The 26264-nt window shown below is 41.2% G+C and overlaps 1 protein-coding gene across 2 annotated transcripts; it reads right to left on the reverse strand.

Moving 5' to 3' along the window:
- Window positions 1-1565: 1565 nt before the first annotated feature.
- brsk1a (BR serine/threonine kinase 1a) lies at window positions 1566-25656 on the reverse strand. Of its 2 annotated transcripts, none has more exons than XM_058407316.1 (19): window positions 24538-25656; window positions 22477-22571; window positions 22186-22271; window positions 21946-22086; window positions 20890-21006; window positions 19338-19371; window positions 19144-19212; window positions 18902-19048; window positions 17016-17047; window positions 16389-16553; window positions 15706-15803; window positions 14104-14254; window positions 12272-12332; window positions 11389-11917; window positions 11252-11300; window positions 11039-11162; window positions 10312-10519; window positions 10020-10109; window positions 1566-5597 (listed from the first exon to the last, which is right to left on the reverse strand). In XM_058407316.1, the coding sequence occupies exons 1-19, from the start codon at window positions 24620-24622 to the stop codon at window positions 5416-5418; spliced, it is 2463 nt and encodes an 820-aa protein (XP_058263299.1). In that variant the 5' UTR covers window positions 24623-25656; the 3' UTR covers window positions 1566-5415. The 2 variants fall into 2 exon arrangements, with proteins under 2 accessions (XP_058263299.1, XP_058263300.1); XM_058407317.1 differs by having other exon boundaries at window positions 1566-5624; window positions 11389-11644; window positions 24538-25654.
- Between the last annotated feature and the right edge of the window lie 608 nt (window positions 25657-26264).

The following is a 26264-nucleotide window of genomic DNA, read 5'->3' on the forward strand; positions in this document are numbered from 1 at the left end:
TAATTGTTGACATCTAAACGAGTAAAATTCAGCATTTTAAACATTCTTAATGTTAATTCATCTTCATTTTCTTAATTAATTGATTAGTTTTAGCTTGATTAGATTATTATCTTTTTTCTTAATTAATTGATTAGTATTAGCATGGTGATCATCTTTTTTAAATTAATTGATTAGTATTAGCTTGATGATCGTCTTTTTTAATTAATTGATTAGTATTAGCTTAATTAGTATTATTATCTTTTTCTTAATTAATGTATTAGTATTAGCTTAGTTTATTGATTGGTATTAGCTTGGTGATCGTCTTTTTCTTAATTCTTTGATTGATTAATTGATTTTCTGAATTAATTAATTAGTATTAGCTTGATGATCATCTTTTTCTTCTTAATTAATTGATTAGCATTAGCTTGATCATCTTTTTCTTAATTAATTGATTGGTATTAGCTTGGTGATCATCTTTTTTCTTAATTCTTTGATTGATTAATTGATTTTCTGAATTAATTAATTAGTATTAGCTTGATGATCTGTGAGTGTTGAGCAGGAAGGACAGACGCAGTTGTTTTGATTTACACGGCTACTCTCCGGTTTATTGATGCCTGCCATGTGGAGTAATGTGAATCCCTTCTGAAGGTTCATATCATACCTTACCTCTTTTTAACCCACACAAATACACACACACACACACACACACACCACGCTCGCTCGGAGGCTTACTTTACAAGGCCAAAGTAAACACACATGTAGCTGACATGCACTGCAGACAGACAACACAGCCCCGTCTTATATCCGTCTTTTCTCGTATATATGATGCGAGTTAGCTTATCGTGAAGGTAATGCTGACGTGTACTTATCGAACGTTATTTTTTTCACTGTTGAAAGGAAGTTTAGTGAACAACTGCTTATAAATAGATAAGATCTCAGTGTACACCAGTAATGGTACAGACACGATGTACAGCTGGATGACAAGAGTTCAGTCATGCTAACACACACACACACACACACACAGACAATTCTGGGCTCACGTAACATGGCATGATAGGATAATTACAAGAGACATGAGACTTGAACATACATATACATATTCGGATCGTGAACCTATATCAAAAAGAAATATATAACTATAGTATCTATGCGTTTCATAAATATTCTAGAGTTATAACATGAAAATGTCTTTCATGAGCATGGTTAGGGCACCTTGGTGAAACTTTATTGTGGAAATGAAAGGAATATTAGACAGATTTGATGAGCAGCACATCATCCCAAGCCTTTTAGACCGGATATTTGGTGAGAAAAATAATACACAGCTTTTAGAAGCGCATGGTGATATGGTTGCCACCGAAAGAGGCAACAGAGCAAACCTTAACTAGCATAAAACCACACATCTCCATATTTCTAGCATAAAATTGTGTCTATGAAAGTAATCAGTCATTTCAAGCTTTCTCCAACTTTAACCTAGTTTTTTTTTGTCATTTTTTCCCCCCTAACCTCTTCAAGCTTTTAACATTTACAATTCCAGCCACACGAGACTCTACACAACTATCCATGGCCATGAAAGACGAAGCTAATGATCTGTTTATGCATCACACATTTATTGTTATTCCACGATATACGCTGTACATATTTCCTTTTGCTATAGGTCGTGTCACGACGGGCGATAAAGGATGGACACAGGAAAGGAAGGTAGTTATGGCTCACAGGATACTATGTCAGGTCTTTCCGCCTTGGGTGTCAGATATCGTCTTTGTAGAAGTTAATGCAATTCTGAAGATGGAGAACACGGCCTCGTTCGCGCTTGACATAGGCGACACGCAGATGAACAAACAAACAAACAAAAATAAATAAAGAAATAACAGGTCTCGCTCACTAAACACTGCTGGACAGGAGTAATGGCTCTTGTTTAGACTAGGGGAGGGAAAAAAACCCTAAATGAGGAACTCTTACTGACTGCATCCCTTTGTGGACCATTCTGGATCAGTTGCATAATGCTGCAAGGAAGCCCAATGATAAAGCAGCGCTGTACAAAGAGATCAATATCATATAGAATATATAGAATGTCATCAGTCATGAATTGACAAATGTTATGTGCAGGTCAGTGGAGAATAAGTGGGAACGTGTACGTGATGGTCCTTGGCCCAGGTGGATCAGAGTCTTTGTGTTTGTGTTTTGTTCGGATTTGTCCATCTCTCTGACCCGGCATTTACATGGGCGTGTAGTCTGTACTCCAGAAATGAAAATATCCATCCTTTTGGGAAGGAAAAATTCCTTTTTGCATTATTGTGATATTGTGCATTTAGCCACGGGTCCCAGAACAACATCCAAGCTAACATGAAGTTCATTAACGATTGCATTTTATACACTTCTTTTTTCAATTCTTTAAATCAAAAAAAATAGTTTTAGAAGCGAAGAATCAAAACACAAACAGACATCCATTAAAAGTCCTGTAGCTTTCCATGAAGACAATTGTATATAACACAGCTCTCTGTTCAGTAGCACGTTTCCAGTTTTTCTGGAGTTTTTTGTTTTTTTTTTACATTTTTTCCATGGAATCGATAATCCAGTATGGACAAAAAGTTCACCGAGAGTCCATCCCGTCTCTCTCGAATATCTCCTTCGCAATCTTACAATCATACAAATAAATAAATTCAAAAAATATCTTGACATTCCTGACAACCTGAAGTCTTGCAGCAAGGATACCGAATATCCACTGTGTTTACGATAACGACTGAGAATTTTCGGATTCGACAAAGAGAGGATACTTTGAACGTGTTAAGCATTGTTCTAGGGGCTCGGAGTATTGTATTTCTTTCTAATCAGATGCAGTCTCATGCTTTCTTAGGTTATCGGTGGGTCGTTTGAGGCCAGATTTTTAATAAGAATGCATGCAGAAGGTACATTCAAAAGTCGCTGTTCATGTGGAGGATGTGGTTTCAAGCGTGCAGAAGCATGTAGTAACATTTCGATGTATGCAGTCCTCCAGCTGAGGTGATCCGAATCCATCATTTGCAGTAATGTCAGGAGATGAGTACGCAATGCTGAGTCTGTGAAACCGCTTTTAGAAGCGACACCTCAGTTATCTGTTATCTTATTGTTGTTGTTTTTTTATTGCATACGAGTCAGCAGACGCCTGGCCTCCGACTCCAGTTTGTTTATTCAGAACGTGTTTCTTGTATCCGTGTGTAAGTATATTGCATTTGACTACAGATACTTGTATATGAGCCGCTAATAACACTGATCCACATAGCAAGATGGCGATGGCGCAACAAAAACTGTGTCCTGTGTCACTTTCCTTTAATATTTCATCAAACAAACATCTACATCACCTTCAGGGAGATAAAGTGCATTTGGATTTGGAGGAGTTTACCTGTTCCTAATTTTAGAAGAGCCAGAGATGAATATTTCAAGGGATTCGGTACACAATCAGTCTGTGAAGCAAACAGTAGTGATGGGTTTCTTTTGATCGACTCATTTAAGTGAATCAACTGAATCAATTCACAAGAATCAACACACTAAAACAAGCGTCCTGATAAGACGGTCAGTGTCTGTTTAAACTGTATGTATAGAAGATTCTTCACGGAGGAATTTAGTCATTATATGGTCTGTTCCTGTGATTGTGTAGTACGTATGGCATAAAAGACATGAGATGGCAAAAAAATGTGTTCGAGTCAACATTCTCTCAGTATTTTTCCATGCACTCTTTTGTATACACACTAGACAGCTATAGGTTTGTGGACACCTAACAGTCACAGAATTGTATAGGATGTCTTTGTATGCTGTTGCTTTATAATTTCCTTTCACTCTAATTAAGAGGCCCAAACCTGCTCCAGCATGACAATGCCCCTGTGCACAAAGCCAGCTCTATGAAGACATGGTTTGCCAAATTTGTATGGAAGAACTCAAGTGTCCTGCACCTGACCTCAACCTCGTATATTGGGATGAACTAAAACTCTGACTGTACCCCAGAGCATCAGTAACCTGACCTCACTAAAGCTCTTGTGACTAAATGGAAAATTCCCACAGCCACTCTCCGAGCAAGACTTCCCAGAAGAGTAGAGCTTTTTATAGCAGTAAAAAGGGACTTCAACATGCAGATGTAGGTGTCCACATACATTTGGTCGCGTATGTACACATGTATATATGTTGGAAATGTACAGTAAACATATTTACAGTAAAATGTACACATAAACCCGGTACATTTGCTAGATCTTTCAAGGAAAGCACTGAGCTTAAAGTTAAGAACCCAAGCAGTGTTGGAACTTGAGTGACCTGTAACTCAAAAAAAGTCTTTATCCGCTGACCCATCACAACTCATGCAGTAAGCTTACACTGATATAACGCAATCATTTAGTGTATGTTAATTCAATAGTAGAAGTCAAATCAAGGTGTGTTAGTTGAGGAACATGTGATGGCTCAGTGGCTTGGGTTCAAATCCCAGCACTGCCACGCCCCCTTGAGCAAGACGATTAACCTTCAGGTCAGCTGTATCGCATGTCGACCATCCCAAAGAGCAAATGTACAGGATTATGAGATCCTATAAATACTATACTGATACTCTATATCACAATAGAACAGAATTCTTGAATCTGACTGGATTCTTGATCAATAAATAAATAAATAAATCATGGATGTCGGTGCTTTATAACAGTCACAATGCTTTGAAAGTTTCCCAGCACTGGTTTCTCTGAAAAAATGAGAAGCTGTGTGTTTTGTGAGATAGAGAGAGAGCGAGAGAGAGAGAAAGAGAGAGAGAGAGAGGGATGCTTAGGATACCAAGGCCTTACCTGTCTCACAGATGCTCCATGACAAAATCTTTAAACTTTAAACCATGTCATCCATTAATACTTTCGATATTGAAAGTCCCAGGATAACACACTCCATCCTGTGTGGTCATATGCAAAATAATAATCCACTTCAGACTGTGGATTATTCTCATATAACCGCATGCCCTGCTGTGTGTTATTCCTAATATAACCACTAAGCCTTGGAAGTGGCAACAAGACTGCAAACGGTCGATTTTTCAGAATTATTTCATTTTTTTGGTGGTCATAGGTCTGCAACATTTATTTTTATGTTTAGAACTCAATCCTTTCTTAATCTCAGTCTTAATAGCCGTCACTGAGTTTCTGCAGCTGTCGATGTTTAGTGTTTTAAGAGGCTGTTCTATTAAAGCAAATGAAATGAATTGAATCACTTAAGTGAGTCGCGATGCCCATCAACAGCAACTTGATAATATTACTCAGACACTGGGATTGAAGCTAATCGGACTCTTTGTCTTGTTTTGTTCAGAATTTAGTTTAAGAAACACCTCTTTAAAAAATTCACCAGACTTTACCATCATGCTGTAGTGTAGCAGGAGAGAGACTGAGGGTTTTTTTTATGAGTGTTGTGCCATGGTTAATGATGACTAGTGTACACTTCTTCTCAAGGCTGTGATTGGGTCCCATTAGACGACAGCAGACGGGTCCTCTCTTTGGCTGAACCTCTTCTCTGGAGTAATGCTCCGCCCTCGCCTCGCTCGACCCATTCGCAGCGGTCAGCTCCTCCCTCCGAGCGTCGTGAGTTCTGTCTGGTCGGTGTTCCGTGAGGACGGCCGTTCTTTTCATCTGTGAGAGCGAAAACGGGTCGTGTTGCTGTGTAATAAAAGTACATATCGGATGTTCAATTCCTATTCAAATGGGTTATATTCATAACAATTCAAATGAAGATGACATTCACTGACCAGCCACTTTAATAGAAACATTTGCTTATTCATGCAGTTATCAAACCAGCCAGTCAGTTAGCAGCAATGCGGTGGATAAAAGCATTCAGGCTCAGTTAATGTTCACATCAAACATCAAAAAGTGTAATCTCTGTCACTTTGGCTATAGTTTTCTATATTTCAGAAATTGTCGATTTCCTGGAATTTTAATGCACAACAGTCTACAGATTGTATAGAGGATGGTATAAAAAAACAAAAACGTCCAGTGAGCAGCAGTTTTGTGGTCAAGAAAGCTAATCTTAATAATCACTTTTTGCAAACATGCTAATCCGAAAAGCATCACAAAAACACCGGATTAAAGTTCAGATGATGATGTGAAGATTATCTGAAGCTCTTGATCTACATCATTGGTTTTTACATATCATTTATGGCACAGCAAAAAGATCAAACTACATGGCAGCATATTGGAAAGTCTCATTTATCCCCTGCTAATGTGGTGATTGTGTGCAGAAATGAATACATTCACAGAGCATGCATTAAACAAAAAATATACACTTTGAACAACTTGCATGTCAGTCTTTATAATTAACATGGTGCTCAGTGGAGTCTAATGTCTATTTCATTGTAAAATTCTCAGAATTTGTCACTTTAAACGTCTTTCACACACATGTTGGTCTACTCTCAAGATGGTTAATGGTTTTTTATATTAACGTCAATGCTGTTCAATTGCCTGCTGGTTGAGGTGCATGCGGGACATAGGCAGTATTTAGCTCATGTCTATATAAAGCAAATAATAAATCAGAGCTTGCATCTTTTAGTCTGTCCAGCTCTCTCTCTTTCTTATCTATACATTCTGTCCCAAACACAAATGGTCACAAAGCTTCAAATTTTGCCATCAATCAAACGATTTAAGATACAGGGTGACTTCAGCCGAAGGCCCGGTTTCAGCCAGAAGGTTGACGTTTCAGGGAATATAAGACCCATGTAATAGAGACACATCCACTTAAATGTGTTTCCTCAGTTTGTGCTTCATTCCAAAGCGGGCAAACCCACCAGCACAGGTGAGCTCACTAGGGATGCCAAATCTTTCATTTTCCTTCCGGGTGCAAGTCATTAATGTATTCAGACCATGGAAAACAAGGTCTTGCTGATTTTAGTGGTCCAGTTGCTGAATTCTGAGTTTTGTGGACCGAATCAGTGGCAGAGGGGAAAATCGATGGTAGATAATAAAAGTAGATGGTGAGGCAAGTCACAGCCAATGATTTCTGTCCCCAAGGTCTGTCTGAGAGCACCATAATTTTCACTGGTATTAGCAAAGAGGACTACCTCATAGTGCAGATTCAATTGGTTCAACTGGCTAAATTCAATGTGCCAGAGTTGAGGTGATGGTGTGGCTAGAATTGTTTGTTTTCTGTGTCAGGAAGCTTTTTCTGAGTTCAGCAAAAGGCTGAGCATTGTAATCTATGTGAGGAGGTAGGTCATGTCCTGAATGAGCTGCTCCCTGGTGGTGGAGACACAAAGGAGCCAGGTGTCGAAAAGAAACATGTTCGTTAGTGGAGACGGGGCCGCTAACATACATTTCGAATAAACACCTGTGGCTCTAGTGAGAGGGCAAAGACATTTTCAACATCAAGCAGAGTCCCGGGAAGGAAAAGAAACTGTGTTCTTGGGTGAGGGGGACATGGAAAAAGGCCTCTCATAGATCCGACATACACAATATGGCCAAGTATGTGGATACCTCACCAATCACAATGAATTGTGAATGTGGCTGTGGAGATTTCAGCCTAAAGCATTAATGAGGTAATTCACTGTGCAGGCCATTTGAGGTCTACACCAATCTTGCAAGCCATATTCTCATGGACCTCACTTTCTGCACAGAGGCATTGTCATACTGGAACAGGTTTGGGCTCCTTAGTTCTGGTGAAGAGAAATCTTAATGCTACAGCATATCAAGACATTGTAGACAGTGTAGAAAATTGTTGATTTCCAAGCTTATGGCAACAGTTTGTGGAAAAACTACATTTTGATTGAAGATCAATTCTCCATAGACTTTTTGGCCATATAGTGTAAATCCATGCATTCTTGAGCCATAAGTAAGGATGGGGTGGTGGTAGCTCAAGTGGTTAATGCTCTGGGTTGTTGATCTGGGTTCAAGCCCCAGCACCACCAAGCTGCCACTGCCAAGACACCCCCTCCCCCAATTACCCCTCCAACCACCTCCTCATTTCATAATTCTGTAAATGTCCATTCCAGGCCCTCTTTCTCACCTAATATTCTTGCTAAGCATTCCACTCCCAGGAACCAGGCATCACTCACATGAATCAACATCTGCAAACTACACTGATTGCCAGCAGCAAAATGGCTACAGTACTGGTTAAAGTCAGTGCAGTATAATGTATCGTCTTTAGTATGTCGGTGTAGCGCAGGAAAATCTGCTCCTCAGCCTTCATACAAGCTACAACATGAAGTACAAGGATGATGACCGGTTAAATGGCTATAAAGAGGGGACTGTTGTAAGAGATGAGCTTCCGCACTGCATAGTTCCAGTTCCTGAATCATCAATTCTTTGCAGAGGCATGTTTGCCACCAGGACGTCCAGATGCCTAGAAAGTGTTTCAAACTGCTTTCTCAGCATCCTGTTATGCTTTTTAGTCATGGACATTTGCAAATAACAATCAGTGTCCAAATACAGTCAGGTGCACTGTGTTGGAATTTAGAACAGACTCTATAATACATATGCTGTAACATGAGGTAGGTTTGTTATATGGTGGAGGGATAAAAAATGTAAAAGCTAGCTTTGCAAGTAGAGTGCTGAGTGTTGAGCATGGCTAATCAGGACCACTGAAACATGCGAGTGCCAGGTATTTATGGGCTACCTGGTAATGGCACAAATGGAGAAGCCCAACCCAACAGGGAAGAACTGAGACAAGTGCCACTACTGAGCATCAACACAGAGCAGTGAGTAATAACTAATAACTAATTAGCTAGTGGGTGCCAGAGAGTTCTGCAAAGTTTCATCAGACCTGGGTTGACAAATCTCTTCTTCCATTTGGAATTTCAGTTCTAATCAGGGAGAAAGCAGCTAGCATGGTCTGACCACAAGCAAAGGCAGCAGTGGACAACAATTCCTTGTTGGTCTCTGTGGTGTAGTTACGGAATTCTGTGTGATGTGAGCTGAATCGAGGGTAGAGGAGGAACATCACTCAGTAGACGGTGAGGTAAGTCCCGGTCCAGTGCATCCTGTCCCTGAAGGCTGTCTCAAAATACTATAGTTGGCACTGAGCTGTCATCCATTACAGATAATTTTGGTGCAGGCGTACACACCCTCAGAGATCGTAAGGTCCCAGAAGATGAGTCTGACCCAGCCGAGGAACTTCCATGAAAGATGGCGAGAACCACCTGACCTTCTGACCCTTGATTCACTCAACAACATTGTCCAAGTGGACCAACACATGTATGCAGAACACTCAGTGACATGGAAGAGATGATTGGGATCTATCGCAGCTATCATTCTGACCATAGTCACAGGCTGTTAAGCAAATAACTCCACATTAATGGTAATGCTGTCCAACAAGTGTACCAGGTGAGAAATACTCAAGAACTGCAGTGTCTTGATTGTCCTGTACTCTTCCTAGAACTTGTACTCATACATAGAAACATACTCATACTGAACATCCTTTCATCATACTTTGACTCTATAGTGTATCGCTGTACAAGTAATTGTTGTTCTTTGGCTGCTCCCTGGCCATCATCTGATCTGGATATGTTTTGATTTTGGCACAGGTTTTATGTCAGATACTCTTCCTGACAGAACCCTCCCATTTTATCCAGGCTTGGGACCGGCACTGACACAGGCTTGGTAACCCCTCAGTGGCTGGGTTGACTCCCTGCCTGGGAATCAAACTAATACACGGTGGTGATAGTGTGGGATCCTGCCGCTGGACCACCTGGGACATCGCTGTACAACAGTAATGATTTATGAACTTACTATTGATGGATACTCTTTAGTCTCTTCCTTGTGTTGTCTTAGGAAGATTTTTTGTCACCACTGTTGCCCCTGGCCTGCTCATGCAAGCTCTGAATCATATCTTTATTGAAAATATCTACTGGTAAACGTGTTTCCCAATTAAACTGAACTGGAAGAAGAAAGAAAATAATGGCTGTATGAGCGTTATATCTATACAACAGATACTGCATCATGCATCACTCTGTGATGGTGACGTATTTCAAACTAAGTATAATCTCTCTGTACAATTATGATATGATATTTTGTTCATATTATGCAGTGTAGATGTGCCTGCAGTCTGAGCAGTTGGCTGTGACTCACCCACGAGAGCCTGTACTGAAGGCTGGTCATGTGTGCTAAGCAGCTGGGCTTGAATCGTCTCCACCACTCTCTTAAATCTGCGGCTCGGGCCTTTTCCAAACCCACACACACAGATAGATAATTAGATGCTTAGATAGATCTCAAAAAGACAATAAGTCTTTGAAATAGTCTTGAGAAATAGTGATCGATTGAAATTTAACAATTACATCCATGTTTCTGTAAATCTCTGTGTCATTTGGAATATAAATCAAACCGAATTATTTGGAAATAATTTCGTGACAAGGCTTCTCACCTGAAATGAGGGTGAAAGTGACACTATAGATTCCATAATTCCTTTTTCCTTCCCTTTCTCGTTCCCTCTCTCTCTCCCTCTCTCCCTCGGAGAAGGCAATGTCCACCTGAAACTTGACGGGCTTCTGGAATACAGAAGGACCTCCGGAAGATTTATACTCCGCCCGGAAACTCGTCTGGGAGACCACGCTGTGGCTGAGGGATGGAATCTAATATAGAGAAAAGCAGAGAGAAAGGAAACTGGCACATTTAGAAGCAGTGTTAACTTAGCGATGTTTGGAAATCTGTTATAATGGAATGTAATAATATAATAAGATAGCAATAATAATAATAATAATAGATACACAGTAGGAATTTCAATCTGAAGTTACACTGATCAATTTATGTGATTTATGTGAAATTCAGAAATAATCTGATGTGATAAAATAGTCATTAAAATTCTCCAGATCCACACATTCACTAGCCATCTATACAAAGCATTTTAGCCTGTAAAAGAACATGCAAGATGCTCATATATATCTATCAGGAAATGGACAGTGAATTCAGTTCTTCCAGGATTTGAACAGAATTTTTATGATTGCTGTGGCCGAACAAATTGAGGCATTTTCCAGAAATCTTCTGCTTTATGTTTTGTAGTGTCCGTGTGTACATTCACACAGAAGTTGGAAAAAATCCATCACTATCAGCGAGGCGGTCAGTATTACAGCAAACATGCGAATCGGACTCACCGAGAGAAAGGCGTGTACGATATCCGCCTTGATTGAGCTGAGAGGTTTGTCTCTGATCACCACAAAGATCTGCTCCTCCTTCTCTAAGCTGATAAAGTTGCCAAACCAGGAGCGCTTCGCCAGCCTAGAGGTGAACACATACACCCAATGAATGACATGCAGCAGGTAACACATCCCATGACACGTCATTATCAGCGCTCTTCTGATACATACTCAGGGCTGGATTCTGGTGTAAGACTTGACATGTCCTCCGAAGTGGGCACTAAAATAGGAAAATAAACGCTTTAATAAAAGTAACGCTTTGTCTCATCGACGCCTAGCAATGATCTCATTACACAATCGAAACCCACCCTGCAGCTTGCGGCGGTGGAAACGCGGCGAGCCGAGCAGGTTGTTCTTGAAAGAGTTGAATCTGGTCCTCCAGTGGGCGGAGCTGCTGGCTGCCATGCCAGCCCCGCCTCCTCCTGGGCTAGTGGGTGGAGTCAGCGAGAGTGAGCCAACACCTCCTCCTTCAGCACGGGAGGAAGAGGAGGAGGAAGGGGGAGGGTGGGGGTGATGGACGGGGGTGCCCAGCGGTGTGGGCAGGGGCGAGCCCTGAGGGGTCACCTGGGACATCGGATAGGAGCATTTAGTGACGGATTTCAGCGCAGCTGATGGGGCGGGGGAAAAGAGGAAGCGAGGGAACGGTGAGAGGAGCGGAGAAGGTGAGGGTGAACGTGAGGATGAGGAGCGAAGCGGAAGGGATTTCATGGAATGGAGACGGGGTCGCTCAGGGGGAGTTTTGGACGGCAGAGTCTGGGTCTTAGACTCGCGCGAGCTCACAGTACGGGGTTTGGTGGCAGCCGCCACGTCTGATGGGCTGAACGTGAACACCGGGCTCTGATGGTGTGGAGTGGAAAAATGCAGCAGGGAGCGAGGAAAAGGCAGCAGAAGATGGAGAGAAGGAAAGGAGTGGAAATGAGCGACGGGTGATATGACAGATGGACAGTCAGGCAGTGTGGAGTGTGTTTTTGAATAGATGTGTGTGGGCTTTCAGAGGATGTGAGTTTTCTTTTTACGCTGAAGTGAATTATGAAATGATAAAAAGCGTGATTGAGCTTTCTCAGAAAAACAGTCAAATACTGTGTGAAGGCATTCTACAGTCTGCTTTTTAAATTTGTAACCTGAATTATAGAAACATCCTTAATTAAAAAAGGAGGGAAAAGACTTTGGCTTTGGTTAATATTTCCTTACCCTGGGACTGCTTAAGGGACTAGAGGAGAGACCGGTAGATGCTCCACTTACTGATCGTGATCTGGGAAGCGATAAAACAGAGACGTCAGGCTGCAGACCTGAACTACCAAGACAGCCTTAATATTCTGCCTCATTTAACACATTGATTCGTTTCTTTTGCTAATTACCAGTGCTACATTACCGAGGTAACACACGCCTGCTTCATTTACAATCGGAAATACAGTTTAACACCAATAAAATCATACACACACATTTTAATACGTGCCAGCACACAAATCTTTACGTATTTCTATAATACCGTGATTAATTATGTGTACGGAACCGTTTCTCAAAAGTCACGAATCTGATTGGTCAGTGGCTTAAATTCGAATACGTTATCGTTTCTATAGCAACAACTCATTCAGAGAAACAGATTATAACAATGGGGTGTGGTAAATGTGTGAGTTTTCATTTAAAATCTCAGCAATAAAATCTATTTTAGTTTTCTGACATGAACACCACAAGCTGCTACAGAGAGAATAAAAAGGGAAGCTAGTGAGAGAATAACTGTTATAACATGTAATATTACAGTAAATATAACATTTATTTGTGGTATAAAAAGTGGAAAAGACATGCCAGGATGTCTTGCTAAAATGAAATAAGTAGAGCTTTTCACACTGCACTTAACCCTGGGGTTATTATCATTCAAAACCCTGGATTTATAGGGTTATAGGGTTATGAAACCTTGCTCTGATGCCTTGCACCATTGTGGCGGAGTGAGAACGTTACGGCTCGATGCCTTGCATCAGAAACCCTGCATTCACAGAAACCCTGAAACCTCTGAGTAAACACTTCTGAATCTCTACATGCTTAACCCTCCTAACATCCTTGTGGTCAATTTCATGTTTAATGTCTCTCAACACATGTTTAACTTTTTATTTTGCTCTATAATTAATAACTTTTCCTAAGTGAATAGGGACAACCAGGTAAATATATAATGGTCATGATAATATAAGAATGTTTTCAGTGTCCTGTACACAATTTTGTGGCATCAGTGTGTGTGTTCCTTGTGGTCAGTTTGACCCCAGGCTCTTTTAGCTGTACATTCATCTGTTTTAATTGTTTTGGATAATATTGAGGTCACTACAACAATCAGTTTTATAATCTTCAAGAACGTTCCTCTGCTTTCGAGCCCTAACCTAACATAAACATAGCTGTGGGATTGAGAGAATCTCTGAGAGTTCACACGACATGGTGGAGGAGAAAACATCATCATCTCTCACAGACTCCGAGGAAAAGATATGTTACAGAAACCTTCCAAATGTTATAAATGACACAAATCTGTACTTAGAAATAAAATAAAACAAATAAAACAGATCTTTCTGTCCAATTTGAGGTCAGTCAGTGAGACTTAATGGTGATTTCTAAAGAAATGTTTTTCTATAGAAATTCGGGGTGTTCAGGAGAAAGGGGTGGAGTTATGTTTTATTTAAAAAGCTATTTAGATCGTCAAAAAAAAAAAAAAAATTACCTGACCCCCCCCCAACCCAAAAAATTGCCGGGGCAAAACGTGTTAAAATTTGAGGATAACAGGAGGGTTAAAAAGCTGTCACATGCTGTATTTACCCAGAGATGGGGCAAAAATGCAAATAAGCCAGGGTTTAGAAATGTACAGATTGTTAACCTGGGTTAAATGAGCAGAGTGAAACAAACTACCCCAAGATTCTGGTTCTGTGGAGTTTACCATCACTCAGGGGAATTATTTCAAGTGTGAAAAATTTTTAGTGAAATATACAGTACTATAGTGGTACAGTTGTGTGAGTGAGTGTATAAGTGTGTGTGTGTGTGTGTACCTCTGGCTGTGTGCAGAGGTGTCCAGCGCCCTGCGGGGGGGTGTCGGAGATCCCTGATCGGTCACACTCAGCACCTCCAGACTCTTCCTCTCTGGCCGACAGCGGCCATGACGGGTCAGCATGGGCGAGTCCACACGCTTCCGTGGAGGATCTGCACTCAGATGTCCGAAAGAACAAATCACCAAAACTTACAGCGGAATAAAAGAATAAGCCTCCAGGACTGTGGTGGAAGGTTTTATATAAACACAGGTAGCGTGACGCTGCACAATAAATACACATTCATTCATCCATTCATTTACTCGTTCATTCATTCATTTATTTATTCATCCATTCATTTACTTATTTATTAATTCATTCATTTACTCATTCACTCATTTATTCATGTACTCATGTATGCATCCATCCATTTATTCATTTACTCATTCATTCATTTATTTATTTGTTTATTCATTCATTCATTTACTCATTTATTGATTCATTTATTTACTTATTCATTCATTATTCATTTAATCATTCATTCATTTACTCAATCATTTATTTATTTATCTGTTTGTTTATTTATCTTTTATTCATTTACTTATTCATCCATTCATTTACTCATACATTTATTCATTTGCTCATCCATTCATTCATTTACTCAGGTAGTGTGACGCTGCACAGTCAATACACAGGACACCTTACACACTCACTACACAACAGAATGTGTTGAAAGCAGGAAGCAGCAGCATATAAAGTGTCAGGTTACATTTAGAAACACAGCCTGGTAGGGACACAGATACTGGACACCAGATACTGCAGGTGTGTGTCATCACGGGTGAGATGAGAGAGATCTGCAACCTCACACTTGAGGAGTGACAATATACCGGAAAGTTAATTTACCATAAACTATCATTTTAATGATATTCATCTGACATGGAGTTTAGGGGAAAGAAATGCTGTATTGAAAGAGTTGCATTTTTTGACACTTATGGTCAAACGTATGAAAGGTGATAATACCAGGCTTCATTCATTTTCTTATTTATTCATTCTTCTACTCATTCATTTATTTATTCATTCATCCATTTACTCAATCATTCATTTGTTCATTTATTCATTCATTCATTTACTCATGCACTCATTCATTTATTTACTCATTTATTCATTCATTCATTAACGCATTCATTCATTCATCAATCCATTTGTTCATTCCTTTATACAGTCATTTATTCATCTTCAGTAACTGTAAACTTCAGGTTTCTGCTCTAGGTTGCATTAGATCCAAACCCAATCCCTGGATGTCACACCAGTCTGTCACAGACCACAACCACTCATTCACACCAAGGGGCAATAAACCACAGCCTATCCACCTCCTGGGAACATTTCTGGTACGTTCAAGCAAACCAGGAAACCTTCAGGACACGCCCCACACTGAAAAAATAGTAACCCAAACCTGTGTACCCTAGAGCTGTGAGGTGTCAGCGGTACTCCCTGCACAGGCTGCACTTAGCACTTTAAATAGAAAAAAACTTCATACCAAATATCTGGTCATTTGTAAGCGTGAAGTTATCATGAGTTGGACGGATTTTTTTAGACCATTTCTGCACGAAGCCATAGTGTACTGACCTACATCATTTCTGGGTGGCAGGTCTTCATCCTCGTAGCTGGGATAGCGCTCTTTACGGTCTAGTAAGAGGTAATAGATCATCTTCTCCTGGTTTTCCCTGAGACAGATATGAGGGAAAGAAAAGAGAGAGAGAGAGAGAGAGAGAGAGATGCAATCATTCTCTTGTCAATCATTATTAAATCTATGACTGATATGTGTCCCTGTCATGGCACTAAACAATATAAATGCCTTTATGGTGCACTTTATGATCTTTATGGTTGCTGTAGAAGGTCAGATTTGCTTTAAGGGATTGGCTACATTTGCATATTAAAGTATTTGAATAGCGGTCAGGCCGATTGCACCACATAATAACAAATTTAAGGGTCTCCTGTGCTATATCAGTATTATAACAAGTGCCAGTGTCAATACAATATACAGCAATGAGTTTAGCAGACACTCTTGTCCAGATCATCTTACACTTTTTATACAATCAAAGCTTAAGGTCCTTGCTCAAGAGGCCACAGGTGGACGCTTGGTGGACCTGAGAGTTGACCTCACAACCTTCTGATCAGTGGTACAGCACCTTAACCACTAAGCTACTAAGCACATACCTCCTCAGTGTTTTTACTAATACTACATTTGTAAGGGTGACAGAAAGATTTAATGATGATTGGGTTAATGAAGATTTGGAAATGGTGATCACTCTTCACACTGCAGGTCTCGGGTCAGTTTGACTCGATCTCGGAAGCAGCCCAGAGAGTGCATGCTCTCCAACACGTCGGGATCCAGCTCAGTCAGAGAGAGAATCCGCCTCACACACACACGCCTCGGTGGAGGCTGCTCTGGACACGGCTCGTTACGGCCTGACCTGACACACACACACGCACAAAAAAAAATTTCAGATACATACAAAAAAAATTGCACCAGAACAGGACAGACTGAAAATATCTTACATATATACTGGCCACATCTGATACTGACCCCATTATAGCAATTCATTACACTCCTCTGTATGTTGGTGTTATTACTGTTACTTGACTTCAGCCAATATGAACATTTATACTAAATTAAATGAATTAGCCGTAAGATGGTGCTGGATAACCCAAAGTGATTGGTCAGAAGATGTTCTTTTTTTTAAGGAAAGGTTTGTTTAAAGCTGATATAACAGGAGCTATAATTTGTATTAAATGTAAATATAAATTAAAATGTACTTTACTTGTAAGTAAACATGCATGTACACATGCAGCCATGCACAAACACACACTCTGCAGCTGAAATGCATCACTACGGCTTGACCACACGGGCTCAGACAGAAATAATCAATACTCACAGATACCAGGCGTGCTTCTGGATTTGCTCTAGCTGCAGGGGAGAGAAAGAGAGGTGAAGTGGTTAGTAATGACTGTTCGCAAGCAGATGGCGCTGTAGCTGAAAGTGCACTATACAGGTAGTACTCACACACACACACACACACACACAGGAAAACCTGAGAGTGCTCCTCTATCTGTCTGTAGATTTCTGACCTATAAAGCATCTCGTACTACATAAAGTCACATTTTTAGCAGCTTACTCGTCATCTTTATATAAATAAGTCATTAAAAACCTTTAAATTCCAACATTGCAGCAGTGTTTGTGTGGATAAGCGTCAGCATATTGAAGCACAGGTTATGTGATTGTATATTAACCTGATTTTCCAGCTGCATCATTTCAGGTGATACAGATTACACACATGCTGTTCACACCGCTAAGGCTGCTGTCAGTCTGTAGCCTCTTTGCCTACCAGCCCTAGTGACAGAGGCGTGGCATCTGGTTCTATCAGTGAAGGAGGTGTAATCTCTATGTCTGTCAACGAAGAAAGTATCTTTATGTGCCAGCCATATTGAAGGAGGTGTGGCTTCTTTGTATCAGTCCTAGTGAAGGAGGTGTAGCCTTTGTGTGCCAGATTTATTTAAGGAGGTGTGGCCTTTGTGTGTCAGTCCTAGTGAAGGAGGTGTGGCCTTTGTGTGTCAGTCCTAGTGAAGGAGGTGTGGCCTTTGTGTGTCAGTCCTAGTGAAGGAGGTGTGGCCTTTGTGTGCCAGTCCTAGTGAAGGAAGTGTGGCCTTTAAGTGTCAGTCTGAATGAAGGAGGTGTGACCTTTGTGTGTCAGTCCTAGTGAAGGAGGTGTGGCCTTTGTGTGCCAGATTTATTTAAGGAGGTGTGGCCTTTGTGTGTCGGTCCTAGTGAAGGAGGTGTGACCTTTGTGTGTCAGTCCTAGTGAAGGAGGTGTGGCCTTTGTGTGCCAGTCCTAGTGAAGGAGGTGTGGCCTTTGTGTGCCAGTCCTAGTGAAGGAGGTGTGGCCTTTGTGTGTCAGTCCTAGTGAAGGAGGTGTAGCCTTTGTGTGCCAGATTTATTTAAGGAGGTGTGGCCTTTGTGTGTCGGTCCTAGTGAAGGAGGTGTGACCTTTGTGTGTCAGTCCTAGTGAAGGAGGTGTGGCCTTTGTGTGCCAGTCCTAGTGAAGGAGGTGTGGCCTTTAAGTGTCAGTCTGAATGAAGGAGGTGTGACCTTTGTGTGTCGGTCCTAGTGAAGGAGGTGTGACCTTTGTGTGCCAGCTTTACTGAAGGAGGTGTAGCCTTTGTGTGTCAGTCCTAGTGAAGGAGGTGTGGCCTTTGTGTGCCAGGCTTATTGAAGGAGGTGTGGCCTTTATGTACCAGCCATATTTAAGGAGGTATGGCCTTTATGTGCCAGCCTTATTGAAGGAGGTGTGGCCTTTGTGTATCAGCCTTGTTGAAGGAGTTGTGGCCTTTGTGTGTCAGCCTTTTTGAAGGAGGTGTGGCCTTTGTGTATCAGTCCTATTTAAGGGGGTGTGGCCTTTGTGTATCAGGCTTATTGAAGGAGGTGTGGCCTTTGTGTATGTCAGTCCTAGTGAAGGAGGTGTGGCCTTTATGTGCATGCCTTATTGTAGGAGGCGTGGCCTTTATGTGTCAGCCTTATTGAAGGAGGTGTAGCCTTTATGTGCCAGCCTTATTGTAAGAGGCGTGGCCTGCATGTGTCAGCCTTATAGAGAGGTGTGGCCTCTGTCTCAGTTCTAGTGAAGGAGGCATGGTTTACACCTCTTGATGCCATATTTAGTGGTACTTCTACAGTCAAGAGTCTGAATTAGAGACCAGAAGGCTTCAAGGTCAAATTCCCAAAACTATCACTATCAGCAGAGGAAAAACAAATGGAGAGAAATTTCACCGAAAGCCTCTTTTCCGAATCCACCTCGATCATGCCACGGAGTAGAGACTGGCAGTCGGGCGGGATGAAGTGCGGCATGTGGAATACGCCACTCTTCACCTTCTCCAGCAGCTGTCGCAGGTTATCGTGATCGAAAGGGAGCGCACCCTGCACGGAAACCGACACGAAGGGGAGAAATATATCACGCAATAAAGCAACAAAGCTGCATGACATGTTAAAAAAGAAGAAGCACACATCCTCACCACCAGCAGAGCGAACAGAATCACACCACAGCTCCACACGTCCGCTCGCCGACCGTCGTACTTCTCACCCTGAATAAAACACAACCTCCTGAGATGATTCCAGAGATGCTAACATGCGTGTGTTTGTGTGCTGGAAGAGAAATAAGCAACTAAACGGTGGATATTAAAACTTCTAGGAGTTAACAGTGACTTACTCTGATCACTTCAGGACAAGCGTAATGTGGAGATCTGAGAAAGGAGACAGGAAATAGGGAAGATGTGAAGAGTTAGGATAAGATAAGATAATGAAATAAATTCATTTTAAAAAATCCTACCAGATCACCCCCCCAACCCCTCCATAGACACACCCCCAACCACTCCACAGTCACAGCCCCAACCCCTTCACAGCCACACCCACCCAATCCCTCCACAGCCACACCCACCCAATCCCTCCACAGCCACACACCCCAACTCATCCACAGCCACACCCCCAACCCCTTCACAGCCACACACCCCAACCACTTCACAGCCACACCCCCAACCTATCCACAGCCACACCCCCAACCCTTCACAGCCACACCCCCAACCCCTCCACAGCCACACTTCCCAACCCCTCCACAGCCACACACCCCAACCCCTCCACAGTAAGCTCACTTTTTCCACACAAATGTTCAAAGTAAATGTTGATATCAATCCCATTTCTGCTGTCTGAGAAGCTCCAAGTTCTTAAAGCTTTAAATTTGATCTTCAGCCAGTAAAATTCTGTGTAAGGTTCTCCAACAGAGGCAAAACACACGTTTAAAACACACTGAAAGCCAACAGAGTCATTTTAGATCAGACTCACAGCCTGAACATCATTCATTTGTTTGAAAATGTGCGATAAGTTGATTTCTAATACACCAGTGTAACAGAACACCTGTGTACTGATAAAAAAGGGTTAATAAGAAACATTAATAAATATTCCAAATAAGATTTTCACTTATTCTTCTTGACATTTATCCCAGTTTATCGCATGAGTAAAAATTTTAGCGAGAGCTGTTTGCTTTTATTTCTGCGATCACAAAATCAGGTTATGGTCATAATGCAAAAAAAAAAAAAAAAAAAACTGAACAGTAAAGACGGTTTTAAAAATAATTACTCTACAGAAATTTCTCTGTAAAATATACATATAATTGTTAGAAATAAAAAAACAAATTCACTCTTCCTTTTTTATTTATTTATTTATTTTTACTTCAGAAAAAGACAGAAAAAAATTCAAAAGAACAGTACATGTATATGTACATATATACATATACATAATTAAAAAAAAATTAGAATAAGATGCTATGATAACATGGGTTATTTTTCTTCAAACTGTGCAATGTATGCTTGAGTTTTTGTGCTTCATTGTGAATAACTACACAAATTTCTAAACATTTCCAGGACAGGATTCTTCTTTTAAACTCCAATAAAGACACGTGTTATTACATTCTATAAGAGCTGTATTCATCATCTCATGAGAATTCAGTGTTTTGCTGAATGTGTGTCGTGATGGTGTCACATGACATGTCTTGGCTTGAATCTGCAGAAAATCTGGGGTAATTTAGACAAATTTCCACTGGTGTTTGATTTTTTTGTGCAACTGGTATTAGCATCTTAATTCAAACAATATTGAAATGTCATCGTTTCCCTGGAGATACTGAAAGAATTTGGCTTAAAGGAAGATTTTTCCTTTTATGGGCGATTTACACACACACACACACACACACACACACAGAGCATACTCACCCACAGCTTGTCTCTAGCAGACTGTCCCCCACCTGTAGGGAGGCCATGCCGAAGTCAGCGATTCTGATATTATTCTTTTCATCCAGCAGTAGATTCTCTGGCTTCAGATCTCGGTGACTACGGAAACACAAAAAAATTCACCCAAGCACCACGCAATTATTCTGCACATCACATGACACGTACAGTACAACATACACAACTGATATACACTACATTGCCAAAAGTATTGGGACACCCCTTCAGATCATTGAGTTCAGGTGTTGTTTTTCAGGGGTTGGGGTTGTTCTTCAGCTTCATACCAAGACATTTTGGACAATTTCATGCTCTTTGTGGGAACAGTTTGGGGATGACCCCTTCCTGTTCCAACATGACTGCACACCAGTGACCAAAGCAAGGTCCATAAAGACATGGATGAGTGAGTTTGGTGTGGAGGAACTTGACTGGCCTGCACAGAGTCCTGACCTCAACCCCATAGAACACCTTTGGGATGAATTAGAGCGGAGACTGCGAGCCAGACCTTCTCATCCAACATCATGAATGCGCTTCTAGAGGAATGGTCAAAAATTCCCATAAACACACTCCTAAACCTTGTGGAAAGCCTTCCCGGAAGAGTTGAAGCTGTTATAGCTGCAAAGGGCGGGACAACTCCATATTACATTCATGTGCATGTAAAGGTCCCAAAATGTTTGGCAATATAGTGTATTACAATCCGCAGGAAAAGAGTCTGCAAACGACTCGAATATCATCACTGAATCTTATCATTCATTTAGGATTACAATATAATTAAAAACAAATATCCTCACTCAGTTATTTTACACAGGGTGGAGTCTATGGGTGGGGACATGGGACAGAATATGGCGGACACCCTGGCCAACTCATCACAGAACACACACACACACACACACAAATACTTTAGACATGCCAGTCAGCCTTCAGCTTATGTCTTTGAGCTGAGGAAGGAAACTGGAGTAATCATGCAGAACTCTGGCGGTTCGAGCCCCTTTTCCCTAAAACGTTCATTCCATTTCTATTCCCTTGTCCAAAACCAGGCTTTACCAGATAGAGTGACTGTGGCAGAAATCCAGAGCGGAGATGATCTGCCTGAAGAACTTTCTGGCTTCTTTAGGCGTCAGTCTTCCTTTTTTCACTAAATAGTCGAAAAGCTCACCGCCAGACACGTGCTCTAACACCAGATACCTGTGGAGGGCAAAAAATATGCTTATGATCCTGTATAAATCTATACAGCAGTCTGGGAATAAACAGTGACCTCGGGATAGCTGGAAAACTGTAACTCACAGGTACTTGTTATTCTCATAGACGTCATGAAGCTTCAAAACATGTGGGTGCTCAATGAGTTTTAGGATCGCGATCTCTCTCTCCACCTGGAGTGAAGGAAAGAGAAAGAGAGAGAGATTTGAAAGATATTAACCAAACATTTAAAAAAAAATGAATGAAATCTAAAGGAATTTTCACAAATGAACCACTGTCAGGAGACAACAATTAACCTGATAATTTGCATCTCTGGAATCTGGAAGGTCACATGACTTCACAGAGACATTACAGAGAAAGACACACAGCGTCTCGTACCTTCATGAGCACAGACTCCGAGAGCTTTTCCCGGTTCACTATTTTGATGGCCACTTTCTGACCCGTGATGCAGTGCACCCCGAGTTTCACCAGCCCTTTCAGGAAAAAACCAGAGAGGTAATGTTAAGCAAGATATGTTCCATACTATTTCATTACAAATGTATATGACAAATAAAATTTGGAAACTTTCTTCTCTTCTCTCGCCTGATATTCAGCTTTATGTGGCTAACAAATAATGGACGCTATAATCAAGCAGCAAACCGCCGCAAATGCTTGCCTCAAACCATGCTGGATTAATCAATCTCAAAAAGACTGCGTGTCACTTTTATCTCCTGCGAATGAAACCAGTAGAAACCGCCCCATGAAGGTTAAAAGAATAATAAAAGATGGATTGTATAACATAAACGCTAAGCTTTAAGATGCTTCGTGCGTATTCGTGCGGAAATTGCTGGGGTATAAGAGGAATAAAACACTCAACACAGACGCTTTTCACGCTTTTAACACGTTAAACTCTCAGAAGCCCAGGATATCCTGTAGTTTAACACTGAATCCTGGCTCTTCACCTCCTAAACCCTGGATTAACCTTCGTATCGGCATATTTGTACCGACAATGACCCTAATTGGATGGATTTAGCATGCGCTTTAAATAAAACAACGGCTCGTCTCGCGCTTTCACATTAGTGAGAAAAACATTTGCCGTGTAAATCCTCCTTGGTTGTTTTTTTAAGCCTCTTGAAACATGCAAGAAAGTTAAGAAATCAAAGACAAGTAAAAAAATAAAAAATAAACGTGAAAGGTTCACAAATCATGTGACATGGCGCATGTGCTGCTCAGTTTCTGATCTGTTGCTAAGCAGGGTTTCATAACCGCAGAAGGTAAAAGGCGAAAGGTTCCTGTACCTGGGGTTAAAGGAAGCGTTTGAAACGATATCCCAGGGTATGAAAAGCCAAACAAAGTATCAGTGAATCACACCACACCAATCATTGATTATTTTCCTAAAACAGCACATCCTGCTGTATTTTTATTCGTTACTGAATGCACTCAATTTATTTCCTCACTAATCAGGCAGCCCAAGAGAGTTCAGAACAACTAAAATACATAATACTATGGATAATCACCATCATTAATGTCACAGACTCGAAAGACAAGGTGTATGTTTAGTATTAGACACAGGAAGAACAAGAAAGAATAAAGAAACCGTTTCTGCACAGAGGAAAGGGCTATCTGCCCTCTTCCGCATACATGAGCTCACAGCTGCCCACAACTGGCAAGGGTTACTGTGATTGACAGGTGAGAGAATAATAACATCCGCTCCACCTAGAGAACACGGCTAGTTTTGTCGGGATTTGAAATGCTTTCGCGTTGAGCTTCTCAAAACCAGAAGTCACTGTAGCTAGGATCTAGTTAGGTGAATAATTTACAGAAATACATGGATAACAGCATATATGTTAGAGAAGTAGTACTGTCCTCTGTTTGGTGCTCGACTGGATCCACATCCAGACTGCAATCATCCGGTTAAGGATATATAGATCAAATATACTGTGAATTGATGACACTGTAGCCGGTGTGAAATGTGGGAAAAAGATTGCGAACTGGTGTACATAAACGTCTATTCATTGTTAGCTATGTTAGCCTAGCTAGCTAAAAGAAGCCAAATTTGGGTGCAGAGGATTAGCAACAACATCTGTCTTGATGGACAGAATCAATACTGTATGTGTGGACGTGAATGTCCTCAGCCTGAAAGGTGCATTAGGTAAAAAATCAGTCTATTTGTGGTCAATTTGACATTTTATTTATTTATGTATGTATTCATTCCCATCATCTTCACGAAAGCTCTGCCTATACGATCCTCAGTGGCCTGTAAAGTGTCCACAAAATGACTGACAGGAGGGACATCCACATACACTAACGGACCGGAAGTCAATTTTCCAAACATGCTTTCTTTCCCCTGGCCCTTTGCACAACAGTTTTACATAATCTTCCAGGTTATTTGTACATTTAATAAATAAAACAACAACAACAACAAATGTCTAATGTGCCTTTAAGGCACCGTCTCCTTACCTGTCTGTCCTTTCCCAAGTGTCTTCTCCAGCCTGTATGGCCCCACATACTGAGCCGTCTGGCCGCAAGTCGGGTCTTTTGACATGGCGAAGAGAGGCTTTAATGACAGATTGAAACTTGTAACCTTCTGTACTTCTATCCTCAGCACATCCCTGCTTGGTCTAAAATAAGTGACAAGGCTTATCTAGGTTCTCTCAGGAGTCCTGTAAGGTTGTTGTTGAAGCGTCAGCATGTGGTCAGGCCTGTACACAAGGATGTTGTTAAACGTCCCATCTCTGTGCTGGTCATTCCGATCTCTCAAGTGTTCTAACAATCGCACTGACGATCATCATAATCCCAATGACATCCGTGCTCACAAAACTACGCTATCCTTTAGGCACAGTGCATTTAGTCCCAGCGACTTAATATCGGTCGTTTCTACACGTATGCAGCATCCCTCTTACACTCGATCACTTCATCCATGTCCTTTTTCAAAGTCATCATTTGCTAGGATCAACCACAGAAAGGAGGCTGCTTGGAAACATAAACCGGATCCTCAATGCGCAAAAGGCCTGTGATCACAGGTGAGGGATGCAGCGTGTTCTGCTTTTTCAAAGCACACACATACACACACACACATACACACACACACACACACACACGTACAGACACACACGCGCGCGTCCTATACAGAAATACGACTCTATTGCATTGTGTCCCGATTAAAACAATGAGGTTTGAATCTCTTTAAATCTGTAGTGTGCATCGTTGTGGTGATTAGCAGGCTAGTAAACAGCAAACATCCCTTTCGGACAAAACAAGCCTCTTTAGATGCCCTCCCTCTCCCTCCATCCCTCCCAGTACAAGCGCATCACAGCATCCTTCTCTCCCTCCCTCTCCCTCTCTCTCTCCTCCGCCGTGTCCTCCTCCTTCCTTCGTTCATGCAAAGCTCTCGAGAAAACAAGACCAGACCGTTCTCCGATGCTGGATTGGAGATTCCCATTCGGATATTGCGACCTGTCGTTTAGATATCTTCTTTTTTTATCCTCCTTCCTGTAAATCGCTCTATCCAGTCTCTCTCTCTCTCCCCCTCTTCCTTCTTCTCACTAGCATCAGTATCCGGGTCCTTCTCTCTCTCTCTCTCTCTCTCTCTCTCTCTCCACAGCAACAAGCCACATATTACCAGAGCTGAAATCAACTCTCTCTCTCTCTCTCTCTTACCTCTTTGCCTTCATGATCACAGGAAGCAAATCTATTCACATAATGTTAAAATAATAAAAAATCACAATAAAGTTCACATCTTCCTGCCTGTACATTAAAGGAAAAGAATAAACAAATTGAAGCATGGTGGTGGTGGTGTGGCTTGACGTGAAGCTGAGTTACTGTTAAAACCCTAAAGGATTATTTTCCTCTTCCAAAAGTGTTTTATTCCGCTTATATTGTGGCAATTTACCAGTGTTGTACTTAATTCTTATTATTGTGTATCAGTGTTTAATTATATTGTGGAATGCAATAATCTTTTACATTATAGCAGCTATAAACAGTCCTTCCCTGTTTTGCATCTCTCTCTCTTTATCTCTCTCTCTTTGAGGTCACTAAGACAGAATAATTCATCTGCTCATGTTACTGAGAAACCTGAAGACTTTCCCATGGCGGAAAACAAGTGCTGACAGAAAACACTCACTTTATAAACATCTCCCAACAAAAGGTTATATTTTTACAAGGTTATATTCACATTTATAAGAGTT

The sequence above is a fragment of the Hemibagrus wyckioides genome, linkage group LG13 (genome assembly GCF_019097595.1).
Source record: "Hemibagrus wyckioides isolate EC202008001 linkage group LG13, SWU_Hwy_1.0, whole genome shotgun sequence".
Lineage (NCBI taxonomy): Eukaryota > Metazoa > Chordata > Actinopteri > Siluriformes > Bagridae > Hemibagrus > Hemibagrus wyckioides.

Excerpts from the sequence above, each read along its gene's own strand:
- brsk1a (XM_058407316.1), bottom strand. The coding sequence starts at position 24,622 with ATGTCAAAAGACCCGACTTGCGGCCAGACGGCTCAGTATGTGGGGCCA. Across the intron at positions 22,572-24,537 it reads ACTTGGGAAAGGACAGACAG|GGCTGGTGAAACTCGGGGTG; the intron begins GTAAGGAGACGG and ends TTTTCCTGAAAG. Across the intron at positions 5,598-10,019 it reads TTCAGTACAGGCTCTCGTGG|ATGAAAAGAACGGCCGTCCT; the intron begins GTGAGTCACAGC and ends TCGCTCTCACAG.